The 22,184-nt window shown below is 44.1% G+C and overlaps 1 protein-coding gene across 2 annotated transcripts in view; it reads left to right on the top strand.

Annotated features, from left to right (window-relative positions):
- The first annotated feature begins 307 nt into the window (after nt 1-307).
- Nucleotides 308-22,184, top strand: part of GSR (glutathione-disulfide reductase) — a 203,972-nt gene continuing 182,095 nt past the window's right edge. The window contains exons 1-2 of one of the 2 annotated variants that reach the window (XM_078676503.1): nt 308-778; nt 14,882-14,908. In XM_078676503.1, the coding sequence (XP_078532629.1) occupies nt 512-778; nt 14,882-14,908 (294 nt within the window). In that variant the 5' untranslated portion in view covers nt 308-511. Of the gene's footprint in view, nt 779-14,881; nt 14,909-15,014; nt 15,025-22,184 lie in introns of those variants that run through there. The other variant, XM_078676504.1, reaches the window with a different exon arrangement.

The following is a 22,184-nucleotide window of genomic DNA, read 5'->3' as shown; positions in this document are numbered from 1 at the left end:
AGAATCTTTAAAATAAGCAAATATAGGAGAATAGCTTTCATTGGTGCTGCAGGTGCTGTGGCACTGGGATCCAAACACCCAAGGGGCCCACTGAACCCTGATTCTGGTGGGGCATCTCCCTGTCTTTAGGTGGGTAGGGTGCTGCTGCCAAGACCACAGGCAATTTTTGATAAATTCTGATTTAGCTCTTTTGAAAGTTAAATGTGGTGTGCGTTCTGAATTTGACTTGTCGGCTCAAATGCAACCAACTAATCGAAGATTAGATTGAGTGTTTTTGTTATTTCATATAGCGAGGGCGGGGCCCTATAAAAGATGGAGATCCTGTACCTTGTGTCCCTGCCCTGAATGCGTGTAGCGGGTAGACTTTTCCTCTGGTTGAGGCGCCGTTCCCGGTGAAGGGTGCGCCCCGCGTCGGAGCAGGCTCAGAGATTCACAGTGACTCAGCACGCTGCAGGAACTCCTCCCCGGGGCTCTCTCCAATAAAACCAGAGCCCGCTTCCGCCTCCTCGGCATGGCAGTGCGGCCGCCGCTCCTCCACAGAGGCCTCACCGCGCACCGGGTCCTGAGCTCCGGCGGCCTCGCCCCTCGCTTCCGGCGCTGCTGCCCGCTGCCCCCGCGCCGAGCCATGGCTGCGGCCCCGCCACCCGCCGGCCGACCGCTGGCCTTCGACTACCTGGTCATCGGCGGCGGCTCCGGCGGCCTCGCCAGCGCCCGCCGAGCAGCCGAGCACGGGGCGAGGACGGCGGTGGTGGAGAGCAACAAGCTGGGGGGCACCTGTGTGAGTATGCGCGCGCCCCTTCCCCCTGGGCCCAGCTTACCTCAATGTACAGGGAATATCCCTAGCACATCCTCCTCGTAGTCACCTCCCGCCCCCCCCCTTGCTCAAAGATTCGTTCTTTCAACTTAACCCCCCCCCCCCCCCAAAAAAATAAATAAATAAGCCAGTTGAGAGCAATGCTTGTTGTATCCAGCAGTCAAACGCGCAGATATTCGCACACGTGTGCCATAGTGGGTAAAGTAGTGTTAAGTGTACATGCACCACGTCCTACCGGAGAATAAGCTGTCGCTAAATGCATATTCATATATTTATATTTTGGCACGAAGATTGAAAGTGTGGCAAATCTTCCTTGCTGTTTTGCAGATGATGGAGAATAGTTTGGGAGGGTACTCCTATCCAAGTCCACAGACCATTTCACATAATGTGACCTCTAAGGAAGTAGCACTTAAGTTGGCACTGTGAGAGCTAGCATTCGACTCCGTTTTGGAATGAGCGGGTGTGGCGGTATTACACCATCACAGACAGTGGTTAGTTGTTAGTCAGCATGGAAACTTTAACGTAATGTGCTGCTTTTGCCTAGAAATGTGGCATCATTTGTTGGCAACAGAACATACTACAATGTACACTATGCAAAATAACTTGGCATTTCGACGTTATTTTGCTTTTTTTCATACTACGGTGATAAAATGTGTTAGAGCAAGCACCGCATTGTGGGTTAGCTTGTTGCTTTATGATGAATGACATCAGCTGATGACTAGAATTAGAAGCTGTGGGCAGAGAAGGCTTTGAACCCCAGTAAGAGCAGTCCTGTATTCGCCTTGGTGGTTAATTTCACTACTAATAAATCTTAATTAAGTAATTAGAATCCTCATTTTGTGTGGTGGGTAGCAAACTTAACAAGTGGCTAGATGTAACCTGCACATGGGGCAGGTCTTACCACCACCACTCCCGAGGGGTTAATTTGTTGTGTTAGTTATTTTTTCAGAATCTTGTTTTAGTCTTTTATTTTGGTGAATTGTTAATAACTGCATATCTATAGACTAGCTATATATCTCCTTATGCATAAACTACGACCCTGGTGTAGTTCTACAAGGTTTGCTTTCCCACCCACAGGTGAACTTGGTCAATGCACAAGTATTTAATGTGAAAGACAGGTTATTGTAGCCCCGTTGAACCCCACCGCAATACATAATTGAATTAGAGTTTGGGTTGCTAACCATATCTGCAACAGGATCAGGTGCATAGTGGTAACAGAAACAAACCTATTTCGTTATTCACAATATCACACACACATTTCACAAAGAAGAATTGACACTGTTAACTAAAAGCATTTATCAAACTGGGCGAACCTTTTTCTCAGCACATCTAAAATAACTACACATGGTATCATAAAAACAGAAAAAAGACATGTTGTGAACAACAAGAATAAAATAAACTATTCTAACATGGTTAAAATGTCACCCAATTTTACAAAAAAAAAAAGTTACAAAAAAATGTCACCCAAGACCCCTTAGGCAGTACATTTTAATGATACATTTGCGTCAGTGCCCTCATAGATCCAGCAGCCCGAATTGGTTTGCTCAATGTCAGTATGTCGCAAGAGTGGAAAGAGGGGTCATTATACTAGAGTATACAAGAGCCTGGATGACATAGAGAAACTATACAGTAGTTCTATGCAATGGATACAAGACATATTAAAAGGTAAAGATAGAACTGTGCTATGAGTTACCGATGTACCAGCCAAAGCAAATGAATGGGATTCAGATGCCCTGAAGATGCCAGAGTATACAATTGTGATTGGTGGAAAGGATGTGAATGTGTTGGCAACTCTGGGTCACCACTTCCTGTCATTGGAGATCAAAATTGGGATAGAATATTTAGGAGCGATGATCTCACTTTACAAAAGCCAGATATTTATCCAGTTGATTATGGAGGATGTGTGTAGATCTACGGAACCTAAATAACTGTATTTGGATAGACAGGTTGCCCCTACTAAACATTGTGGAAGAACGCTAGTTCCTAAACAGGGCATACGTTTTCAATGTGATTGACCGGTCTTCGGTGTACCGTCAAGTCCTACTACTTAAGGAGTTTAGGCTTCTCACATCATTTGTGTCACCACTCGGTGCATTCTGTTTTGTTAGGATGCCGTTTAAGTTGGCGTCAGTCACTGCTTGTTTGCAGCTTATATTGAGGAGAGTCTTATAAGGCATTAAATGGATTTTGTCCTAGATTATATTTTGGTATATAGCAAACATGGTTTTAATCACAATAGAGTTTTTTTGCAAGCTTTGACTCAATTGCAGGAAAATAGGTTTATGGTAAAAATGGAGAAATGTCAGTTTAGGGTCGGTATGGTAAATTATCTGGGACATGTCATGCAGGAGAAGGGTAAGTCCCAAAATGAATCCTACTGAGTCAATTGTTAAACCGCCAGCACCAGAAGATAAGCTTCTGCTGCTTTCCTTTTTAGGGCTAGCTAAGTACTGTTCAAGGCTTGCAAAGGGTTTTTCTTCATTGGTACAACAGTTTGAGAAGTCTTTTGAAGAAAGGTAAGAAATTTGTTTGGTCACTCAAGTGTGACAAATCATTTGAAGAAGTGAAATAGCTGTTGGGGAGGGTGCCCACCATGTTGGGACATTTTGATGTGTGGCGGAAGTCAGTATTGATTACTGATGCCAGCTTGAAAGGACTTGGGCATTGTTATACCAGATGGAGAATATTTTTAATGATTTCTTGTGGGGTCTACCTTTTGTGGTCTGTAGAGTCCCAAACCATTTGTTCAAATATTTTCATACACAGGCAGGGAGTATGCCACACAAATAGTTAATAAGTGATGTAGGGTGTCGGAGAATTTAACTTTGAGATGCAAAATGTGTAAGGTTAAAGAAACACTGCTGCATCTAGGATGCATAGTGAATGGAAAGGAAGGAAGGAAGGAAGATATATGGAGAAAGTGATGTGGGTGACTTGTTAAGCTCTGACTATGGACAAGTGGCTAGAAGCTCTAGATAAATATATAGCACAAACAAGATCCCAAAGGATATTAGAGCGCTTTACAAAAGGGTGGAAGGAAGGTCAAAACCCAATATCCACATCAAGTAATAATACAAAACATGAATAATCACATGATTCACATACAGATGACAAAAAGGAGAATAATACAATAATCAGGTATATAGCGACCTACGAGGGGGGCACACAATGCTGTAAAGAAGAGCAGAGTTACATGATGGACCAGAGATTGTAGGATCAATGATTTCGAGCCAATGGACCTCGCTCAGATTAAGGTAGGAATTTGTCCATAAGGAATCTTTTGGCTTGCAGTTTGAAAGCAGTCGTTGAGGGGTTTCTGGGTACTTCCGGTGGAAGAGTTCCATATCTTTGGGGCAGCACCAAAGAAGGCTCGGTGATAAGTTCTCTATTTGCTAAGGATGAGAGGTTTCAGGAGGAAAGTGTTAGCACTTCTTGAGTTTCTCCCGTCATAGGATAGTTCAAGCTTTTGCGCTTGATACCTGGGAGTTTTGAAATGCAAGGCTTTGTGTGTCAGAACGGCAATCTTTAACTGAATTCGAGCTTCGTAGGGTAACCATTTGAGAGATTTTAGGAATGGGGATATGTGCTAATTTCTTTTGGTACCTGTGACCAATCTGGCAGCGTTCAGTGATGCCCTTAGTGGAGCCAGGGTGTATTTAGGAAGGCCACAGAGCCTGGCACTGCCGTAGACTAGCCTCGGCAAGACCAGTGCTTGGACCACATGCTTGAAATCCTTTTGTGGCATGAATGGTTTGATGTTTCTCGGGGTCCTCATCAAGTGGTTAGCTCCCTTACACACATTGCTGATATGATTTTTATATTCAGGTGCTTGTCCAGTGTGAGTCAGAGAGATTTGGCTGAGTCAATGATGAGGGGGGTGCAGTTGAAGGCTGTGAGGTGATTCAGCCAAAGGTCTAGCTTGGGGATGTGGTTTGGGGGGAGAGATGAGAAGGAATTCAGTTTTGGAAGTGTTGAGCAGTAGATGATTCTCAGTTAACCAATTTTGAGTGGCCTCAAGGGTAGCGTTGAGAGAGATGATCTTATCCGAGGATGAGATTTTCAAATAAAGTTGTGTGTTGTGGGCGGACAGAGGAGAAGAGGTGGAAGAGAGTCTCTGATGTGTGTAGGTTGTCAAAGGCAGGGAGCGGAAATAGAAATGTCAGAGCCACCATGCCCTATCTCCTATCTTCTTCAACTTTTTCTTGGAACCTCTAGTGAAATCATTAAATTCCACGAACATTCAGTACCATATGAAGTAAGACAATTTAATGTGGCCAAGGAGGAGATATCTGTGGTTGGAGGATTGTTGTTCCAGAGGTGAGTGGATAATTCCTCCAGAAACAGTGAGAGAAAAGCTAATTAATCTGGCACATGAGTGCCACTTGGGCAGTAATTTGACCAAAGTAAGATTGAAGGAGCAGTATTGGTGGCCTGACATGGATAGGATGGTGTAAGAAACAGTTAGGTACTGTTGGTTGCATGATAAGGCAGACAAAAGTAAGACAGTGAGACAGGTTTGTTTGTCACTATTGAAGGTTCTAGCTGAACCTTGGTTGAAATTGGGTATGGACATTGTAGGACCTATTGGGTTGTTGCAACCCTCAGAGTTTTGTGTTTATATTAATTGACTATACCATGCAATAGGTAATGGCTAAGGGCCTTATTACAAGTATGGTCTTTTTGGGACCGCTGTCTTCAAACGGCCTGAATATGCTGGTGGTGCCGATGCCGCCACCGCTAAGCATATTACGACCTGCATATCCATCCCCCTTTTCATGGCGGGAATCCAGCCTTGAAAAGAATGTCAGACATGCAGGTTAGGGGCCAAATCTGCACATGGAGGTGTGCGCGGGGAGCACATTTTGTGGATGATTCCTCCAGAATGAGGGTGCAATTCCGGGGGTGGAGGCACATTTCATTCCTGACCCAAAGTGTCTCAGTAATGTGACTTCGAGCTTAATGGTTGAGTTCTTGAAAGAAGAGTTTGCAAGAGAGAGAGTGCTGAAAATCAACATAAATGATAATGGTATACAATTTGTATTACAGGAGATTAAGGACTTTCTCAGTAAGTTGTCCATCATACATCATCAAACTGCATTGTATTACACTCAAGCAAATGGCCTGGCAGAGGTAATGAACAAAATGGTTGAAGGGGAGTGTTATGAGAGCATTGTTGTGCAAAACACTGCTTAAATATATCCTGAGAGTAACCCTATGGGCCCATAGGACCTCTTCCCATTCTGTCACTGGGTTGTCACCATTCGAAAAACTGAAAGGTAGGAAAGCAAGATCTAAATATTTTCCAGGTTTGTTGCTCTCTGGTGTGTTGAGGGGGCCAGACAGAGCTCACAGAGAGGAGTGAAATGATTTGGAGACATCCAGAGAAATAGAAAAGTTGTTTTGATGCATAACATAGTGTTGTAGAGGGTATGTGGAAAATTGGAGATGTTGTGTGGGTGAAGAAGCCAAGGTTTGTCCCGAAAGATATATCTGGTATTATGTGTCCTTTCAAAATCAAAAGACACACAATTGATGGATGAATTCAGAACAAATCAAAACATTCACCCCCAGTCAAGAGATCTGGGTTAAATCCATCATTCTTTTGCTCACCATGCCACCCCAGTTTAGACCTGGCCAAATACAAATCAGTCTTGACCCTGTGCCTCATGGGAACAGTCAAGCCCGAACTGCCAAGCCAGTTCCTCACTGGACCGGAAACAAGCATCCTAGGACCGGTTTTGGGGTTTCACCCCTCTTCAGCCAGGATAGCTTGATTCCAGTGGCACAGTGAGCCCAGAACCCACGTCTGGGCATACCTGGCTCACGTAGGGCGAGAAAGCAAAAGACACACAATTGATGGATGGAATGCAGAACAAATCAAAACATTCACCCCCAGTCAATAGATCTGGGTTACATCCATCATTCTTTTGCTCACCGTGCCACCCCAGTTTAGACCTGGCCATATGCAAATCAGTCTTGACCCTGTGCCTCAGAAAATTAACTTTTGAAGTGAGAATGGGGCCACAGATGTTTGTGCTGCCACTTCTCTAGTACTGATACTGCTGGCACGCATGTTGTGCCAGTGCTATCTTTAAAGGGCGTTGGTAGACGGGTACCTGGAGGGTCGGCCGAGCACAAGGGGAGAGGCCTCCGGTGAGGGCCGTCTCCAGCGATCGTACAGACAAGTAACTTCCCCCCCACAGATGGACACCACACGAAGGTCAGCTTAACACCTTTTATAGGCAATTCTTTGAGTAAGGTGGTACGATACAAGGAGATCAGGACACGATGATCCTCTCAATTCTAGTCTCTATTAGGGGAAGGGGGTAGCGGGACAGTCTTGGTACCTACAGGTACTGAGGTGAAACGGTGGTAGCTCACAATCCTCGAGCTCGGCGTTCGGACGGGTCAGACCGCGGCTGCGCCAGCAGGTCCCGAAGAGGTCGTAGGTGGCAACGGGCCGCGGCAGCGCCAGCAGGTCCCAGCGAGGATGACGGTTACAACGGGCCGCGGCAGCGCCAGCAGGTCCCACGAGGATGAACGGTGCAGAAGGCCGCGGCAGCGCCAGCAGGCAGGACAATAGTTCACAAGGCAGGGCCGCGGCAGCGCCAGCAGGCAGGACGATAGTTCACAAGGCAGGGCTGCGGCAGCGCCAGCAGTCCGTCAAGGATGAGTTCTTCTCGGTGTCTCTCGACTCCAGGATACAACTGCCTTCCTGCTCTGGGGCTGCCTCAGTTATAGGTCTGGCGCCCTTTGATGTCCGGACCCTCGCACTGGGAGGTCGGGATGTCCAGGATGAGGGAGTCCAGACACCCAGCAGGGGGGTGGAGCCAGCACCCGGGGAGGCTGGGGGCGATCGGCACCTGGCGGGGGAGAGCCATTGACACTTCTTTCTCCCATTAACCTGCCAAGTGGTCCGTTCACCTCCTGGATGGATGGTGGTGCCGGGATGTCTGGGCCCGGCCAGGCCCAGGGTTGGGGGTCGAGCCGAGGCCACGCGGCCGCGTGGTGCAGTGTCCAAGATGTCGGCTGGGCCGGGCAATGGGGTTGACGGGGGCCTGGGCCCGTGGCACAGAGAGATCCGGGAGCCGGCGTCCCGGAGGGGGACGGGTTGCGGGTTGCTTCTGCGGGTAGCACCCGGAGAGCAGATGTCTGGGCCCTGTCATGCGGGGAGGGAGCGAGCCCTTCGTGGGGCCTGTCCAACAGGCGTTACCTCATTTGCATGGAGGCATGGCCCCATGCAAATGAGGGAATCTCTTTGACTCTGTGCCAACACCGTAATATGAATGCAGGCGCAGAGCCAAGCATGCCCTTAGGAGGCGCACTGACGGTGCTTCACAAAAAAGAAGGCACACTGTCCGGGTGCCCCATGAAGGCAGCATTCTGGACTGCTGAAAGGGGTTCCAATGGAGCCCCCAGACATCCCTCTGCAGTCATCTGTAGCTCCTCACTGCATATGCCTGCAAGAAGATCTCTCTTTCCACTTCAAAATGCAAGTGGGTTGCCCCCTACACTGTGAAAAACGAAGCTGCTTTGAAGAGGCTGCTCTGTATTTCATTGAATGTGCTGCCCCGGGCCGAGCTCACTGCGCAACTGGATTCAAGCTAGCTTGGCTGATGAGGGGTGATACCCATCAGTCCCGGGATGCTTGTTTTCTGGTCCAGGAAGGACTTGGCTTGGCAGTTTGGGCCTGACTGTTCCCATGAGTAGTAGGGTCTAGACTGATTTGTATATGGCTGGTTCCAAAGGCGCAGTGAGCAAAAATGATGGATTAAATCCAGATCTTTGTGACTGGGGGTGAATGTTTGCATTGTTCGGCATTTCATCCATCATTTGTCCTTTTTGCTTTTGTCACCCTGAGTATGAAGGGTATGCCCAGACATGGGTTCCATGCACACTGCACCACTGGATTCATGCTAGCCAGGGGGATGAGGAGTGATACCCCGAAACCGTTCCCAGGATGCTTGTTTCTTGCTTTTGCTTATGCCGCCCTAGGATCAGCACAACTTCACGTGTGCCTGCTGCACCCCGTTTTAACCCCCCTGCTCCGGTTGCTCTGCTCCTCATGCTCACCGCTCGATAGTGTGAGGGGGATCCTGCGGCCTCACCACACATCAATGATCTCGTAGTGAGGAGGCCCGTACTGCTGGTTCAGCTCTCTTCTCCGGTACCAGTGGGTGTTTCCTGCAGGATGGGCACTGGTTGAATAAAGCGAGTTGGTTGTTTTGGTCTGCGACGGTTGGGCGCCTCCTATTACGCTGGGTGCCGTCATGATAGGAGGGAGCGTTCGTGGGGATCGTCTCGCGGCTCATGGCGGCAGGCTCTCGGAGCTTGGGGATGGCCAGTCACTGGTGCTGCCGGTGTTTCGTAGCACAATGGCTCCGTTCGGTGGCCCCACCAGCGCAAATAGAGCACAATGATCCGACCGGGTCACAAAAGCCTCAGGCGAGCACATCTACAACCTTGGCTGGCTGACTTTAGAGCACAGGGCTCACGGTTTGATCCCCGGCTCCGGCGGCAGCTCAGCTAAGCACCATGTGACTCTGGGCAATAGCTCACTTAATTTCCACAACGGCCCCCAGCGCCTTGAGACCCGTAAGGGTGAGTAGTTTTCGGTTTTACAAATAAGGATTTACATTTTTTTTTCTTTCTATCGCTCTAGCTTCGTGGTTACTATTGAATTCCTGTGTATTTTTCAGTTAATCCTGGCAATGTGCATTTCTTTGACAAAGGGGATCCGATCAACTGGAATCTTACTATAAACAAGAAGATTTATGATTTGAAAATAACAGTATGCAACGTGAACTGAGAGGGGGAGTCATCCTGAGGAATGCAGCTGCCACTGCCTTCGCAGGAATTTAAATGCCGCTTAAAAACTCCTTCTCGTGGGTCCACAAAATATGGGAGGCAGGCCTTCTGTTTCCTTCATGCACTGCATATCTCTCTGTCACACAGCCAGCCGCAAAGCCCTCAACTATTAATTACTGCATGGCGGACCAGAAATTAAGTTTATACCAGAGAATCATGAGAGGTGGAAAACACACTTTTAGGTCTAACTGCAGAGAGCTTTATACAATTGGTGTTGTGTCCACTCGGGTATAACAACACTGCAAAAGCTTGCACCCCAGGCACTGGTCTCTGGCTGCTCCACGGCTCCTGATGTACACGCTGCTTACTTTGATCTAATCAATGTTTCATTGTGCAGAGATATTTCTTTAGTGCCAGGGTTGTGTATATCTGACAAGGTTGCGCTGTCTTGAGCACGGGATAAAAGAGCCCTGCTCTGTATATGGCCCGCAGGCAGCATAAACATTGCAGGCTATAGAGTCTTGGGAAGCTAAGAGATGTAATTTGTATTAATACTTGGGAAGGTGCCTGGCATTTGTCCAAACCAGGTAACCGTTGATTGTCGCAACCAAAAGCTCCATAAATAATTGGTTTTAATTTTGGGGAAATCATAAATTGTGAGATAGAATATGTTCCTCCCTGGTGTGTTTAGAGCGAAATAGAGAGGAAGGAAATTCTGGTATGAATTTTAATTGGTGACATTCACATTTGAAGCAATTGAATTTGCTTTTTTTAATTATTAATTGACAATTATCAACCTAAACAAGGCAAATTCAATTGTTTCAAATATGAATGTCACCAGCTAATATTCAAGACACGATTTTCATTTCAGGGCTGTGTAGCATTGTGCATGTTTATTTTCGCTCTACACACTCCAGTCGGATTACATTCCAGCTCCACATTTGACTCAACATTATGACGCTGGTCTTAACTAATTGTTAATCATTCTTTGCTGGGGCACATCTGCTCACAATGGCAGGTTTTGCCCTTTAATCAAACTGTTTATTTATAGCTGCCAAATCATCAGATTGCTTGTGTTCTGCATTTCTGTAGTTTCAGAGTACTTATGTTCAGTTGCAGAAGTTGCTCATTACAATATCTATTGAACGTATTTAATGCAGTAAAAAATGGAGTAGTTTTTGATGTTTAAATATTTCAACACTACACATTCACAATTGCTTTATAAACCTTCCTTTCTCAAATCCTGCTTTAAAATGTACAAGTTGCCACTGTTAATTTCAAAACTTTCTCTGGGGAAGAACCCTCAAACACCCTTTCTGATGGTCTGGCTGGTACGCTTCATGCTCTTGCGACATAACATTTATACTTAACTTTTACTTCTCACCAATTTCAAATGTCACCAACTGCCACTCAGCAAGCCTAATCTCATCTACCTTGCGTTGGCTGGTCTTTCAGATACTTCTGTGGGTGACCTGTGCTCCATATGAAGCAATGCCTGCAATGAGAAAGCACTGCCTCTTTTAGTTTCTAAATCTACTTGTTCTGAAGATCTATCCATTGATCACTTTCAGGAAATGTCGAAATAAGAATTTACAATGGGGAAGTGTAAATTTACCAAGTTGCTTTGGTCAGAAGTCTTCCTGAAATCTGCAAGAATTACGAAGTAACTTGACTAATGATTACATAATGGCAAGGCAAATTAACAATTGTAATTTTCTCTTGAAAAAGAATCATGCAGACACAAAGCATGCAAAACAGGAAGGAATAGGAGAGGGTTGCCATTTATGCTTCCAAGCTCATCAAGATTTTGTGAGCAATTGTGAGATGTGCAGGCATGGAACTGACCAGCCCTTTTTGCAGTTCAGGAAGACTCGTGTGTCTCTAGCCACACCCATAAAACCTAAACTGCATGGTGCAGATACCCATTGAGAGCTCAGAGTTGGTGTGGAACAGTTCCCTCTTTATCACAGCTTCACCACTGCGGAATACCTCTTTGCTCCTGGTAGTGTTGACTGGCTCTTCCAAGGGCTCCTTATGCTTCTGAATACCCCTGGAACCAGCATGGTTTCTTCTCACCCAGAGTTGTCTGAGAAGAAACCCTCCAGAAATGTACAGCCTTCCTCGTTTTAGCTTCATATAATGTTGATGTTGGTGCCAAAGAGATATGCGAGCCGCTATCTGCTCAACTGTCAAAAGAAAACAAATCCTGAAAAACTTTAAGAGGGAGTAATGGAATTTGAAAAGATGTAATTCGCTACATTTCCTCGGCCCCAGTGCTGAGCTCAATGTGATTACACAAAGTGACAACTCTTTCTACTTTGAACGCCTCACTTCCTGTTTATTTCTAGTAGATCCGGTCCTACCCTTCATTATTGTCTTTCCTTGCCCCTTTCTTTTTCCTTACCCTAGGATTTTCCCTCCTGTCCGTCTTCAGGTCTGTGTGTGTTTGTATACTGACTGTGCTCCTGTTTCAGCTCTGTAGGCATACTATGTTCCTTACCTCTGGATTCCTGCCAGATGCAGCTTCCTCTTTCAGTACATTAATTCTTCTACACTCCGATGTGCTTTGGTTCTGTTTAAGCTTGCTTCTCTGCCTTTATTCTAGCTCTCGGGCCACATTGACTCTGAGGTCACACCTGGATTCCGCTACTCTGGCTCCTCTCTGTACTTCTTACAGGAGCTTAGTAGCCAGTTGTGAATTATCATCTAGGGACATTAATATTTTGAGACTCCCCTTCTTTTGTCTGGTTTTGAAAGCGTGTTAAACCAATACCTTGAAACTGATTCGTAGCCTTTATGGACACAATAAAGAAATTAGGGCATGACTTCAAGTGTTGCAGGTCGGTTTCTGTCAGCCCTTTTGGGATGGTGAGCTCTTCCACCACGATAGCAATTGGGTTGAAGAGGGGTTCTTGTGGAAAATCTAACTATGCTTGTTTTGGATGGCTGATTTGTTGCCATTCTTTGACATACAGTGGCTATCCATCCCACAAGTCTTTTGGCTATACGAGGCTGCAGAGGTTTTCCAAGTTTATTTGGGACACCACTCTTCTATTTTAGTGTAAATGTATCTCTCTTTTCAAACTTGTCTTTCGTGGAGATAACTGTTGTAAATGTTGATCCATCACCATTCTTGACAGAATTGCATCCTAACTTTGACAGACTTTATGGTGGGGCCACAGGAGTCTTTCTCCGTTGAATGTTAGTCATTTAAGAAACTCCAAATATGGTGGTAAGCTTGTCAGTAGTGAAAACGAAGAATATGCTGTTTTCTGGCATATTTATCACTACCATTCCCATCAAAAAGTGTTTCTGATAATCTCAGGAAGTTTAGACCCGTTTTGTAGGTCTCGCCTGGCGAAAGCAGTGCATGCGCTGCTCTCGCTATTGCGAGTACCTTTTGGAATCGATTGTGCCGAGGGCTTTCATGCACGCGTCTGCATGGACAAACATGGCTGCTCTTGCCATTTGTCCATAGCAAACAGCATGCGCATGTCCGTTGGACTATGGACAGCCCAAAGCCATTTTGTTGTCCTAGCAACTAAAATGCCGCTTCGCAGTGCTTTTGGTTTCGCCAGGTGTTCCGGGATTCTTGTTTCCTTTGCTTCTACCGTTTCTCAGCGCGCTACAACTTTCTCGTTTCCTCCTCTTTCTTGCTAGCGCAGCCATCCACTACCAAGTTGCTATTGGGCCAATCCGATCACATGAAATCATTTATACCTGTCATAGTAATTGCCTCATTTGTTCCATGTAATGTAAAGAAACCAGGAGAGCCCTTCAGTAAGACATGCTGAGAGATATTAGTATATCGAATGCGTTCACACGTTTAAGTGAATGATTTGTGTTACTCGCATCACACCGCAGCTGCAAAGCTATGCAATTATATATGTGCATGATAATATATGTCACGGTAGAAAGTGAGATAGACACATTCACATCATAGTCCCCAGAGAAGCTACTCAGTAAAATTGGTGTAAGCTGACTATGTTTGCTGTTTACGCTTCACTGTGGTGGGTTTCATGTTACTCCACTGCGTTTTTTTAGTTGACGCTCTGCTGCTTTATTTTCATTTAGTTCAATTCTGTTTATTAGGGCTGTTTAGTTTTTAGTTGCTTCTGTAAGTGTGCCTTGCATTGCAATCCAGTATGAACACTGTATCGTTTACTCATGTTTAAGTTTTTTGCAGTTGAAACCTATGTATTATAAGCATTTGCATTCTTTGATTACTAAATACATCTTAATTGTACGTTGCCTTCATTAGACCTCAGTTTCAATTCGATGGGCATTTACGAATGCAGGTGCTGTTTATACCTATAATTAAGTTTCAATCAAATTCTACCAGAGAACATTGCATTCAGAAGGCAGGCATTAATTCTATCCACATTTTAATGCATTGTTTTTCTTCTGGTATAATTGCTTAACAAAATGCAAATATTTATTTTTAGACCCCAGGGCTAATTTTTTCGAGCTCAGCCATTAGGAATCCGAATTTTGTGTTTGTTAGCTATATTATTTACAAGGAAAGTTGCTGAATATAGTCTAACAATCTTTATAGAGTCAGACATTCAAAGCCTCACATTAGAGTGCCTCACTCACTCAAGCATTGGCAAAGTCAATAGATTTGGGCTCAAAAAAGCCCAGCAGTTGTACTCTTTCACTTGCATCCAGACCTATGCACATGCATCGTTAGCAGTCTTGAATGGGTTTTCTATTAAATAGAACATACTCCAAGATGGCTGCCGATACATGCAAATGTATACATCGTGACTGATGTTGCAAGAGATGGAAGTGCCCATTCTTTGTGACACAGGCGTTTATTTTCGGGCACGCCCCGGCGAGTGGGCCTAAGGCCATCATAGGCATCAACAGTGAGAGGATTATACTGCTGGAGAGTGGGCTACAAATGAGGACCCGAAGCAATGGAGAGACGGTGGAGGAGAGGCAATGATAAAAAATAAAACTAGCATTTTCAATGCAATAGGTCTCGCCTTTTATTAAGGTAAAGCCGTTTGCTTAGCTATACAATGCCATTGGCAAAGCAAATGGCTTTAACGTAATCAAAGGCGAGACCTATTGCATTTTCAATGCTTGTTACACAGTGCCAGGAAGTTTACAGGAGGAAGGTCCTAAAATTAACCAGAAAAAACCTGCTTTCCCCTTAAGCAACCGCAATTACTGCCCATATGCAAATGTTATGAAAATCGATTTTTGTGAAATATTTTACACATTTTGATGTTTCTCATTTCTCATCTCTTCTAGGTAAATGTTGGATGTGTGCCAAAAAAGGTACGTTTTTTTAAATAATTATTTTTAATGCTGAAGCTTATTTGTATTCTTTGACAAAATACTGTTTTACTTCTTTCCATGGCTCACTACATTTTCAACAGGTTGTGTGCCAAAAATATTGATGTAGTTAAAATAAATTGGAGCGTTATTTTTAATGGTAATTTCATTTGAAGCTTCTAAGACTTGCTTCTGTTGACTGTATTTTGAGCTCAGAGAAAGACGCAATATTCTGTTCCAGTTTGAATACTTCTGTGCTCTTCTGACAGTGTGGACACAAGACACTTCTGTTTGATTGCTGGCTTGTGAAATTTTGATAGGTACATGCCTGGCAACTCACAGACGATAGCCTCACAATAGTAATTGTATTATCCACAGGCTGGAAAACGTTAACTTCTTGCCTTTGCTCAAAACATTTTCCAATCCGAAATAGATTGCTCTTTGTAGTGGCCAATACGAATAAATGCAAAGTTTACAAATTATTTCCAGTCAATGGATAAGGAGCTGTCAATATAGCCTTAGAGTCTGCCTTAGCTGACTTTACCGGCCGTTAAAGGCTCGCTCCAACGTTATTTCAGCTCTGGCCCGCTAAAGAGGGCTCTAAGGCTATTAGAACATTCCGCCCCTAGAGGGCAGAATGTTCTAATTTGTAAAACAAATGCAATGCGAAGCCGGAGGGGATTAAATCCCCTTGGGCTCTGAGGCCTTTTGTTCACTTCAACAGCTGTGAACAAACATTTGAATGTTGGAACCCTGGGCTTCTACTGGCCGTTAGAAGCACTGAGCACTCCATTGTTTTTAATGGAGGTTCCAACATTGCAGTGTTCTAATATTTTACAGCTCACACAGTGTGCCTGTCAAGGTAGTAAACAGATACTTTTATTTTAGAGAGAGGTGAAGAGGTAGAGAGGTGAAGAGGTAGAGAGGTGAAGAGGGAGTAGTGGAGAGGGAGTAGTAGAGAGTGAGGTGAGTAGTAGAGAGTGAGGTGAGTAGTAGAGAGTGAGGTGAGTAGTAGAGAGTGAGTAGTAGAGAGTGAGTAGTAGAGAGTACAGTAGTAGTGAGTAGAGTAGTAGAGAGTGAGTAGAGTAATATTGAGTAGTAGAGAGTGAGTAGTAGTAGAGAGTGAGTAGTAGTAGAGAGTGAGTAGTAGTAGAGAGTGAGTAGTAGTAGAGAGTGAGTAGTAGTAGAGAGTGAGTAGTAGTAGAGAGTGAGTAGTAGTAGAGAGTGAGTAGTAGAGAGTGAATAGAGTAGTAGAGAGTGAATAGAGTAGTAGAGAGTGAGTATTAGAGAGTAAGTAGAGAGTGAGTAGTAGTGAGTAGTAGAGTGAGTAGTAGTGAGTGAGTAATAAACAGTAGTAGAGAGTGAGTAGTAGGGAGTGAGTAGTAGAGGGTAGTTGAACGGGAGTAGTAGAGAGTGAGTAATAGAGAGACAGGCTCTGAAGATTAAACCACGCCTCTGTCTCTGAGGGACATCTGTGTCACTGCTTCAGGGCAGCAGCTCTAAAAGAAAAGAGCGGAAGTGAAACCAACAAAGGGAGGGGCAGGGCTGCTTAATGGATCGGGGAGGAGATTTGGGGGGGGGGGGCTATTCTTTCACTGGCACAACTGTGCCTTGGCTGGGGTTTACATCAAATGAGTGGAGTAAACACAAACTAGCCCCACAACAGTACCTTTATGAGCACTAGCGCCATGTACATTTGTAGCCACATCATTGACACGGCAACCAACTCTCTGTCTGGTCAGCAACAGGAAATGCCTCAGAGAGCACGGAACGTTAAATTAAAAAAAATGCATACCACACGTTAATAAAATAACTGTTGTGGGACTGATGTGGAGGGAAGGGGGATAGACGACATTACAGCATGACAGGAACTGAAAGGAAAAGAGGCAAAATCGCAAGAAGGGGGAAACTGGGCGAGAGATTGGTATTCTGGTAGACGGCAACATTTAAGCAACGTGTCTCTGAGATAGACAGACGGTAGGGAAAACAAATATTGCTTCCCCAGTAATTAAAGGCATTAGTGTAACGCTGCGGGTAAAAGATCCAATCCCGGTGGGTGTGCCTAAAAGGAGACAGGGTGGCAACAAGTAAGGATTGACATGCCTTCAGTGCAATCATTGCACTGCCTTTGGCATAATTTGTGATGCCAAAAGCGCACAAATGAAAGCTGAAGGCGGAGCAGGGAGGAGGCTTCTGGAATCTTATCGATTCCAAGAAGCCTCGTATAATGAGAGCAGCATAAGCGCTGCTAACGTCAGGCCATGATCTAATAACATGCAAGGCTAACATTTTATTTTGTTCTTCCGTGTAACATTTTGTACTAACAAGTCCCAGTTCTGGCCTTCTTTTTGCCGTTTCCTTTTGGAGAATATCTTCACTGTGAGGCCTATTTATTTGTAACATCAGTATGCAATACGGGGCTCTATTCGGTGATAAATTAGGGTAGAATTTGGTTTTGATGCCTTAGATATTTGTTTGAAATAAAGAAGAATTTCCTTCTCTGAGTGACAACAGTCCATTCTGCCTCAAGGAAATGCCAGATTACATTCATCTTGTAAGACACAACCTCAACAGTACCATAGTTAATTTTGATAGCCGCACTTTCTCTGGCCTTTCTAGATTTGTTCTCAAAATAAGTGACTTGGCATTATGCTAATTTGTCTTCTAAGAAACGAAATCATGGGTGGTAAACTTTATTTAGGTCGAAAACCAAGTCACTAAAAACAGCACACTATCAAAACCATATTTTTGTTTCTCAAAGGCTGGAAGACTTGTGCATGCTTGAGTACATCACCATGAAATTAAGGTATTTCAGAGCATACTTTGCTCCATTTTCCTGAAAACTGTGCACTGCTTCACAGAAAGCACTCTGGCTTCCTGGATCAAGATCCTAGCCTTCAAGCATATTCCTCAACTTCCGACACACCGGGATGCCAACACATAGATTTGAAACTGGAAAATTGCATTATTCAGATGTAGATGTAAGATCTGGTAAATTTTTAAAACGACTGTGTGATATTAACATGAAACACTACTCAAGAGCTCAACAATAGGATTGATCATGGCATCAATTATAATGAATGACCCTGTCGTCCCTTTGGAGCAAGAAGTTAAAATGAACAAACACAGGTAAAGCAGTCTGAAAGAATAGACAGTAGATTAGTCATTGGGTTCCAAAGGCACTAAAAAAAATATCCTTAATCTGGCCTTGGTAACTCTCACTACCAGGTTTGGGAGGAATTACTCTCACTTAGTGTCAAACTGAAGAATCAATCTATTTAAGCATGTGGACGTTCCACGCTACCTCACAGAAATCCACTTCAGTGTCCAGTAATATTCAGACTCGAAAAATTGACAAAGTGCAGCATATACTTAAATTTTGAAGACTATTCCGATCAAAAGTAGACACCTGCAAGCAATTCTTATACATCACTATCTTTACAACTGGAGCAGAAATCCGAAGCAGCAAGGGGTGCTGCATTTTGTGCCATATGGAATGTAGAAGCCATGAAATAGACCTTAGGCAAAGACAGTACTCTAGTTTTGATAAAGGTATGTCTTCCTTCATTCACTGAGGCACTATCTACACCAAAGGCAACACATTTTTTTAATGGAATTCTTTCTATAACATTAGACACCACAGTGAATATACCTTCAGCTATACTTTCCTTGCTTAAGCACAGGTTAAGTAATCTGTAGCCTGGCAAACCCTGTTCCAAATAAAAAAAATGTACAATTAAGGTATCCATTTTTAAGTGCCTTGATCAATGCTACCATCAACACACAGATTAAAGGCAGAAATTGTCATATCAATCTCTAAGTCAGCAACTATGGTGCAGTTGCAACTTTTAAAACGCAGGTTCTAACACAAGCATAAGCCTACCCACTTTTAGCATCTCAATAACCGGTCTCTAAGCGGCTGTCCAAATGATGTGCAGCAGCGAAGGGCACAGTGTACTTAGCCAAAAATCCTGTAAAATGTATTTCTGCTTCTCTGGCAGGAATCCTCACTGGAGTGTTTCCTTGTCAGGTAGCCTAAGATGGGTTTCATTTTCTTTGCACCCTGAAGGATTGTATGAAGTTTACCAGTAATATAGTATTTCAGATCAAATCTTCCTTAATGTCCACAATAGACATTCTTCTCACAAATAAAGCAGCGGAAGGCTGTTTAAATTTTTATTTTATTGTATTTTATTATTCAGTACATTGCAACTTCTGTACCTTCAACATTTCGTATAAAACATAGCCATCCTTCCACATGTGCCACGCAACATCAGGAAATTCGTACAAGGAGGGTAATGAGGACAAAGTCATCACTAAACTAAACACGTTCCAAATCTCTTATTCCCGATTATCCCTCCCGCTTCCCATGGGTAAGAGAAAAGTGTCATCAGGCTCCAGTGGGTAGTCCTCGTGTCCATCCCCTGCTTCTTTAAGCCCCGTAAGGAGTAGGCCTTAAGTTCGTTAATCATCTGCTGCCTTATTGTCCATCTTACACTGACTAAGACTTATCTCCTCTGCTGCCACCCAATCTTTAACATCCTTTGTCCAACTCTGTTCCCTAGGACCCAAGGGACCCAGACACGAAATGGCAATTCTTCTTTTTGCCAATAGGAGGACCAGTTGCATAGCATTCCATTTTCCTATCCTGCTTCCCAGAAGACACTTTGTTCGGGCTGCGGTCAGTGTCAAATCCCGAATATCTCCCAGTCTTTGGACAACTAGGTTGCAAAAAATTGCGCCGAGGGACAGTACCTGCCATATGAAGGAAGGTAGCAGGGTCTCCGGGGACTCTCATCCGTCTTAGGACCCGATTACGAAGCAATTAGGAAAGCATTCCCACCTAGGGCCCGATTACGATGCGGTTAGGATGACCTCCTAACGGCATTTGCTCCTATCGGATCGGGAACGTGTCTTCCCGACCAAGGACCTGATTATGATGCGGTTAGGAACATAATCTCCCATGTCAATGGGAGTCCAACCAAATCGTATCTGGAAGCATCCGGATGCATCGTACTCGGTCGGTCTTACTCCTGATCCGAATTGGTCGGAAACCATTTCCAAACCAATTCGGTCTGGAAGATTTCCTAATCGTATCCAAATCGGGCCCTTAGTAGGTTCTGTTCGGTGCAATAGGAACGGGGTGATATATGTATGGTCTATGGATTTTAAATGTACCAATTTAAATCTCGAATTATGGGTCCCTTGTTTTACCATTGCACAAATACCCCTCCACTGGGCTTCCTCCAGCGGGGCACCAAGTTCCTCCTCCCTGACCAATTTACCCCTAAGTATGGTCCTTGGCTTGTCCGCAATCTTTGCCCTATTCAGGTGGGACATCAAGTGTCTGCCCCCACCAAACTCCAGCCATGCCCATAACATGTCTGAGGAGGGAGGGACTGCAGGATATGTCTGCCAAGTATCCAGTAGTATGTCCACGATACTCGCGTAAAGTAAGACCGGACTCTGACGAACATCAAAGGCTTCCTAAGCTGCTTCATACGTAATGAAAGTGGTCAGTCTCCCAACGCAACGGCAAAACTGGGAGTATATTAGTGTCCAGTGTTGCAATCCCACCCAAAGGAAACACAAGGGACGAAGCAGCGGAAGGCTTAACAGGAACAATGATCCCTACGAGCTTCAAAGAATTTCTAAAATTATGATTGTTCTATATGACATTTGGGAGGATTTTAAATTAAAGCCCTAGTGCTCAGTGACTGTTCCTAGGCACCCACTTTTTAATGGAGACTGCAATAGAACAAGTCAAAATCTATGCAGATTTACAGTGCTCAATATTTTTCAGGACATTTGTTGAGGGTTGAACCAGAAACTGTTTAGTAACAGACACCAAGCTTTGAATTGAGCATTCCAGTGCCTTTCTCCACAAATGTAAAATATAGAAGTCCAGTTCATGCTACTACAGTGTTTGTAAGTACCCAGACATTTGACTGAAAATTGAACTGTACACAGGGAGAATGTGAAATGCACTTAAGCACAATGTAGTCAAGTGTTGGGAGACCTTATTAAAATATGTTATCACTAAAGTCCCAATGTACATAGTAGAAAATGTGATACAACTTTTCCTAAATAGGGTGGGAAACTAACATTTGTAAAAACAGTTCTTCGTTGGTGTGCATTTACTCAAAAAGCATATATCAACTCCCAATTGATGGCCGCATAGTGTGAGTGAAAATCTTTATTCGGCATATAAAAAATGCCATAAAGCATAGTGATAATGCAATGAACAGCATACAATAAAATAATATTTATATTTGTCATCAAACTTTAAAGTATATAACCTGATTCAGCTGTCTTTGTATTGTTCCGTTTGCATCCAGACCAGGTCAGATTTTCTTTGATAGTACTGTTGCCTAGATTTCTTCTCTCCTGCTGCCTCCAATTGTAAGGGCCTAGTGCGTGAGTTTCATTTGTCCCTAAATCCCCCAATTTTTTGGCTCTGAAAATATCTGTCACTTGTAAGAAGACAAACCATGGTACACCGCTCTACCTGAAAAAATAAAACATAACATTTTAAGACGCGCTGCCTATCTGGGAAGAAATCAATTCTGCTTTGCAGTCAACAGTGACTGATGTGGTTCGGTGCGCTGCGAGGTTGAGCTCAAATATCTAAAAAAATCAAAACACATGCACTTGAAGTTACACTTTTAGGAATTACGGTTTAAACTTATTTATAGGACGCATAATGAAGAATGCACGTTCAGCAATTCAAAATAACATTTCAGCATGCGATGTTGGCAAAAGGAGATGGTAGGAGACATTGTAGAAAGAGTGGAAAAGCAATGGGTAGTAAAAAAAATGAAAAAGTAGAAATCTGAGGTATATTGTGAATCCTGTGCATGGTCCCCACTGTCCTTTCCTCGTCTCCCTGGGAGTCAGGGCTGGGCAGCATTGCTCAAAGGCAGAGATATTAGAAAAGCAGTAAGTATTGCACAGGCAGATAATTAACATCCAAAATACAGCTACAATTCAGCCAGTGAATACAGTTACTTACCCATTGTGTATAAGTAAGTCCTTACAGGCATTGCACGATTCCATGTGTTAAGTAAAGCACTGCGCTTGTGTAATTCCTTTACCTACTTTTAGTGTTTTGTTTAGCCAGAGGCAGATTACTTTCTGGGTCGTTTTTTATTGGCAAATATTTGCTGAATTTGACTGCATCACAGTCTTCTCATCATAAACAAGCTAGTAATATTACGGAATGTTAAGCCGCTGCGCTAGGGTGGCAGGCAGATACACAAACTATTAAAATATCTGGGTA

This window comes from Lissotriton helveticus, chromosome 2_1 (assembly GCF_964261635.1).
Source record: "Lissotriton helveticus chromosome 2_1, aLisHel1.1, whole genome shotgun sequence".
NCBI lineage: Eukaryota > Metazoa > Chordata > Amphibia > Caudata > Salamandridae > Lissotriton > Lissotriton helveticus.
Note: the sequence above shows the minus strand (reverse complement) of the source record. Positions and strands in the feature narration are given on the sequence as shown.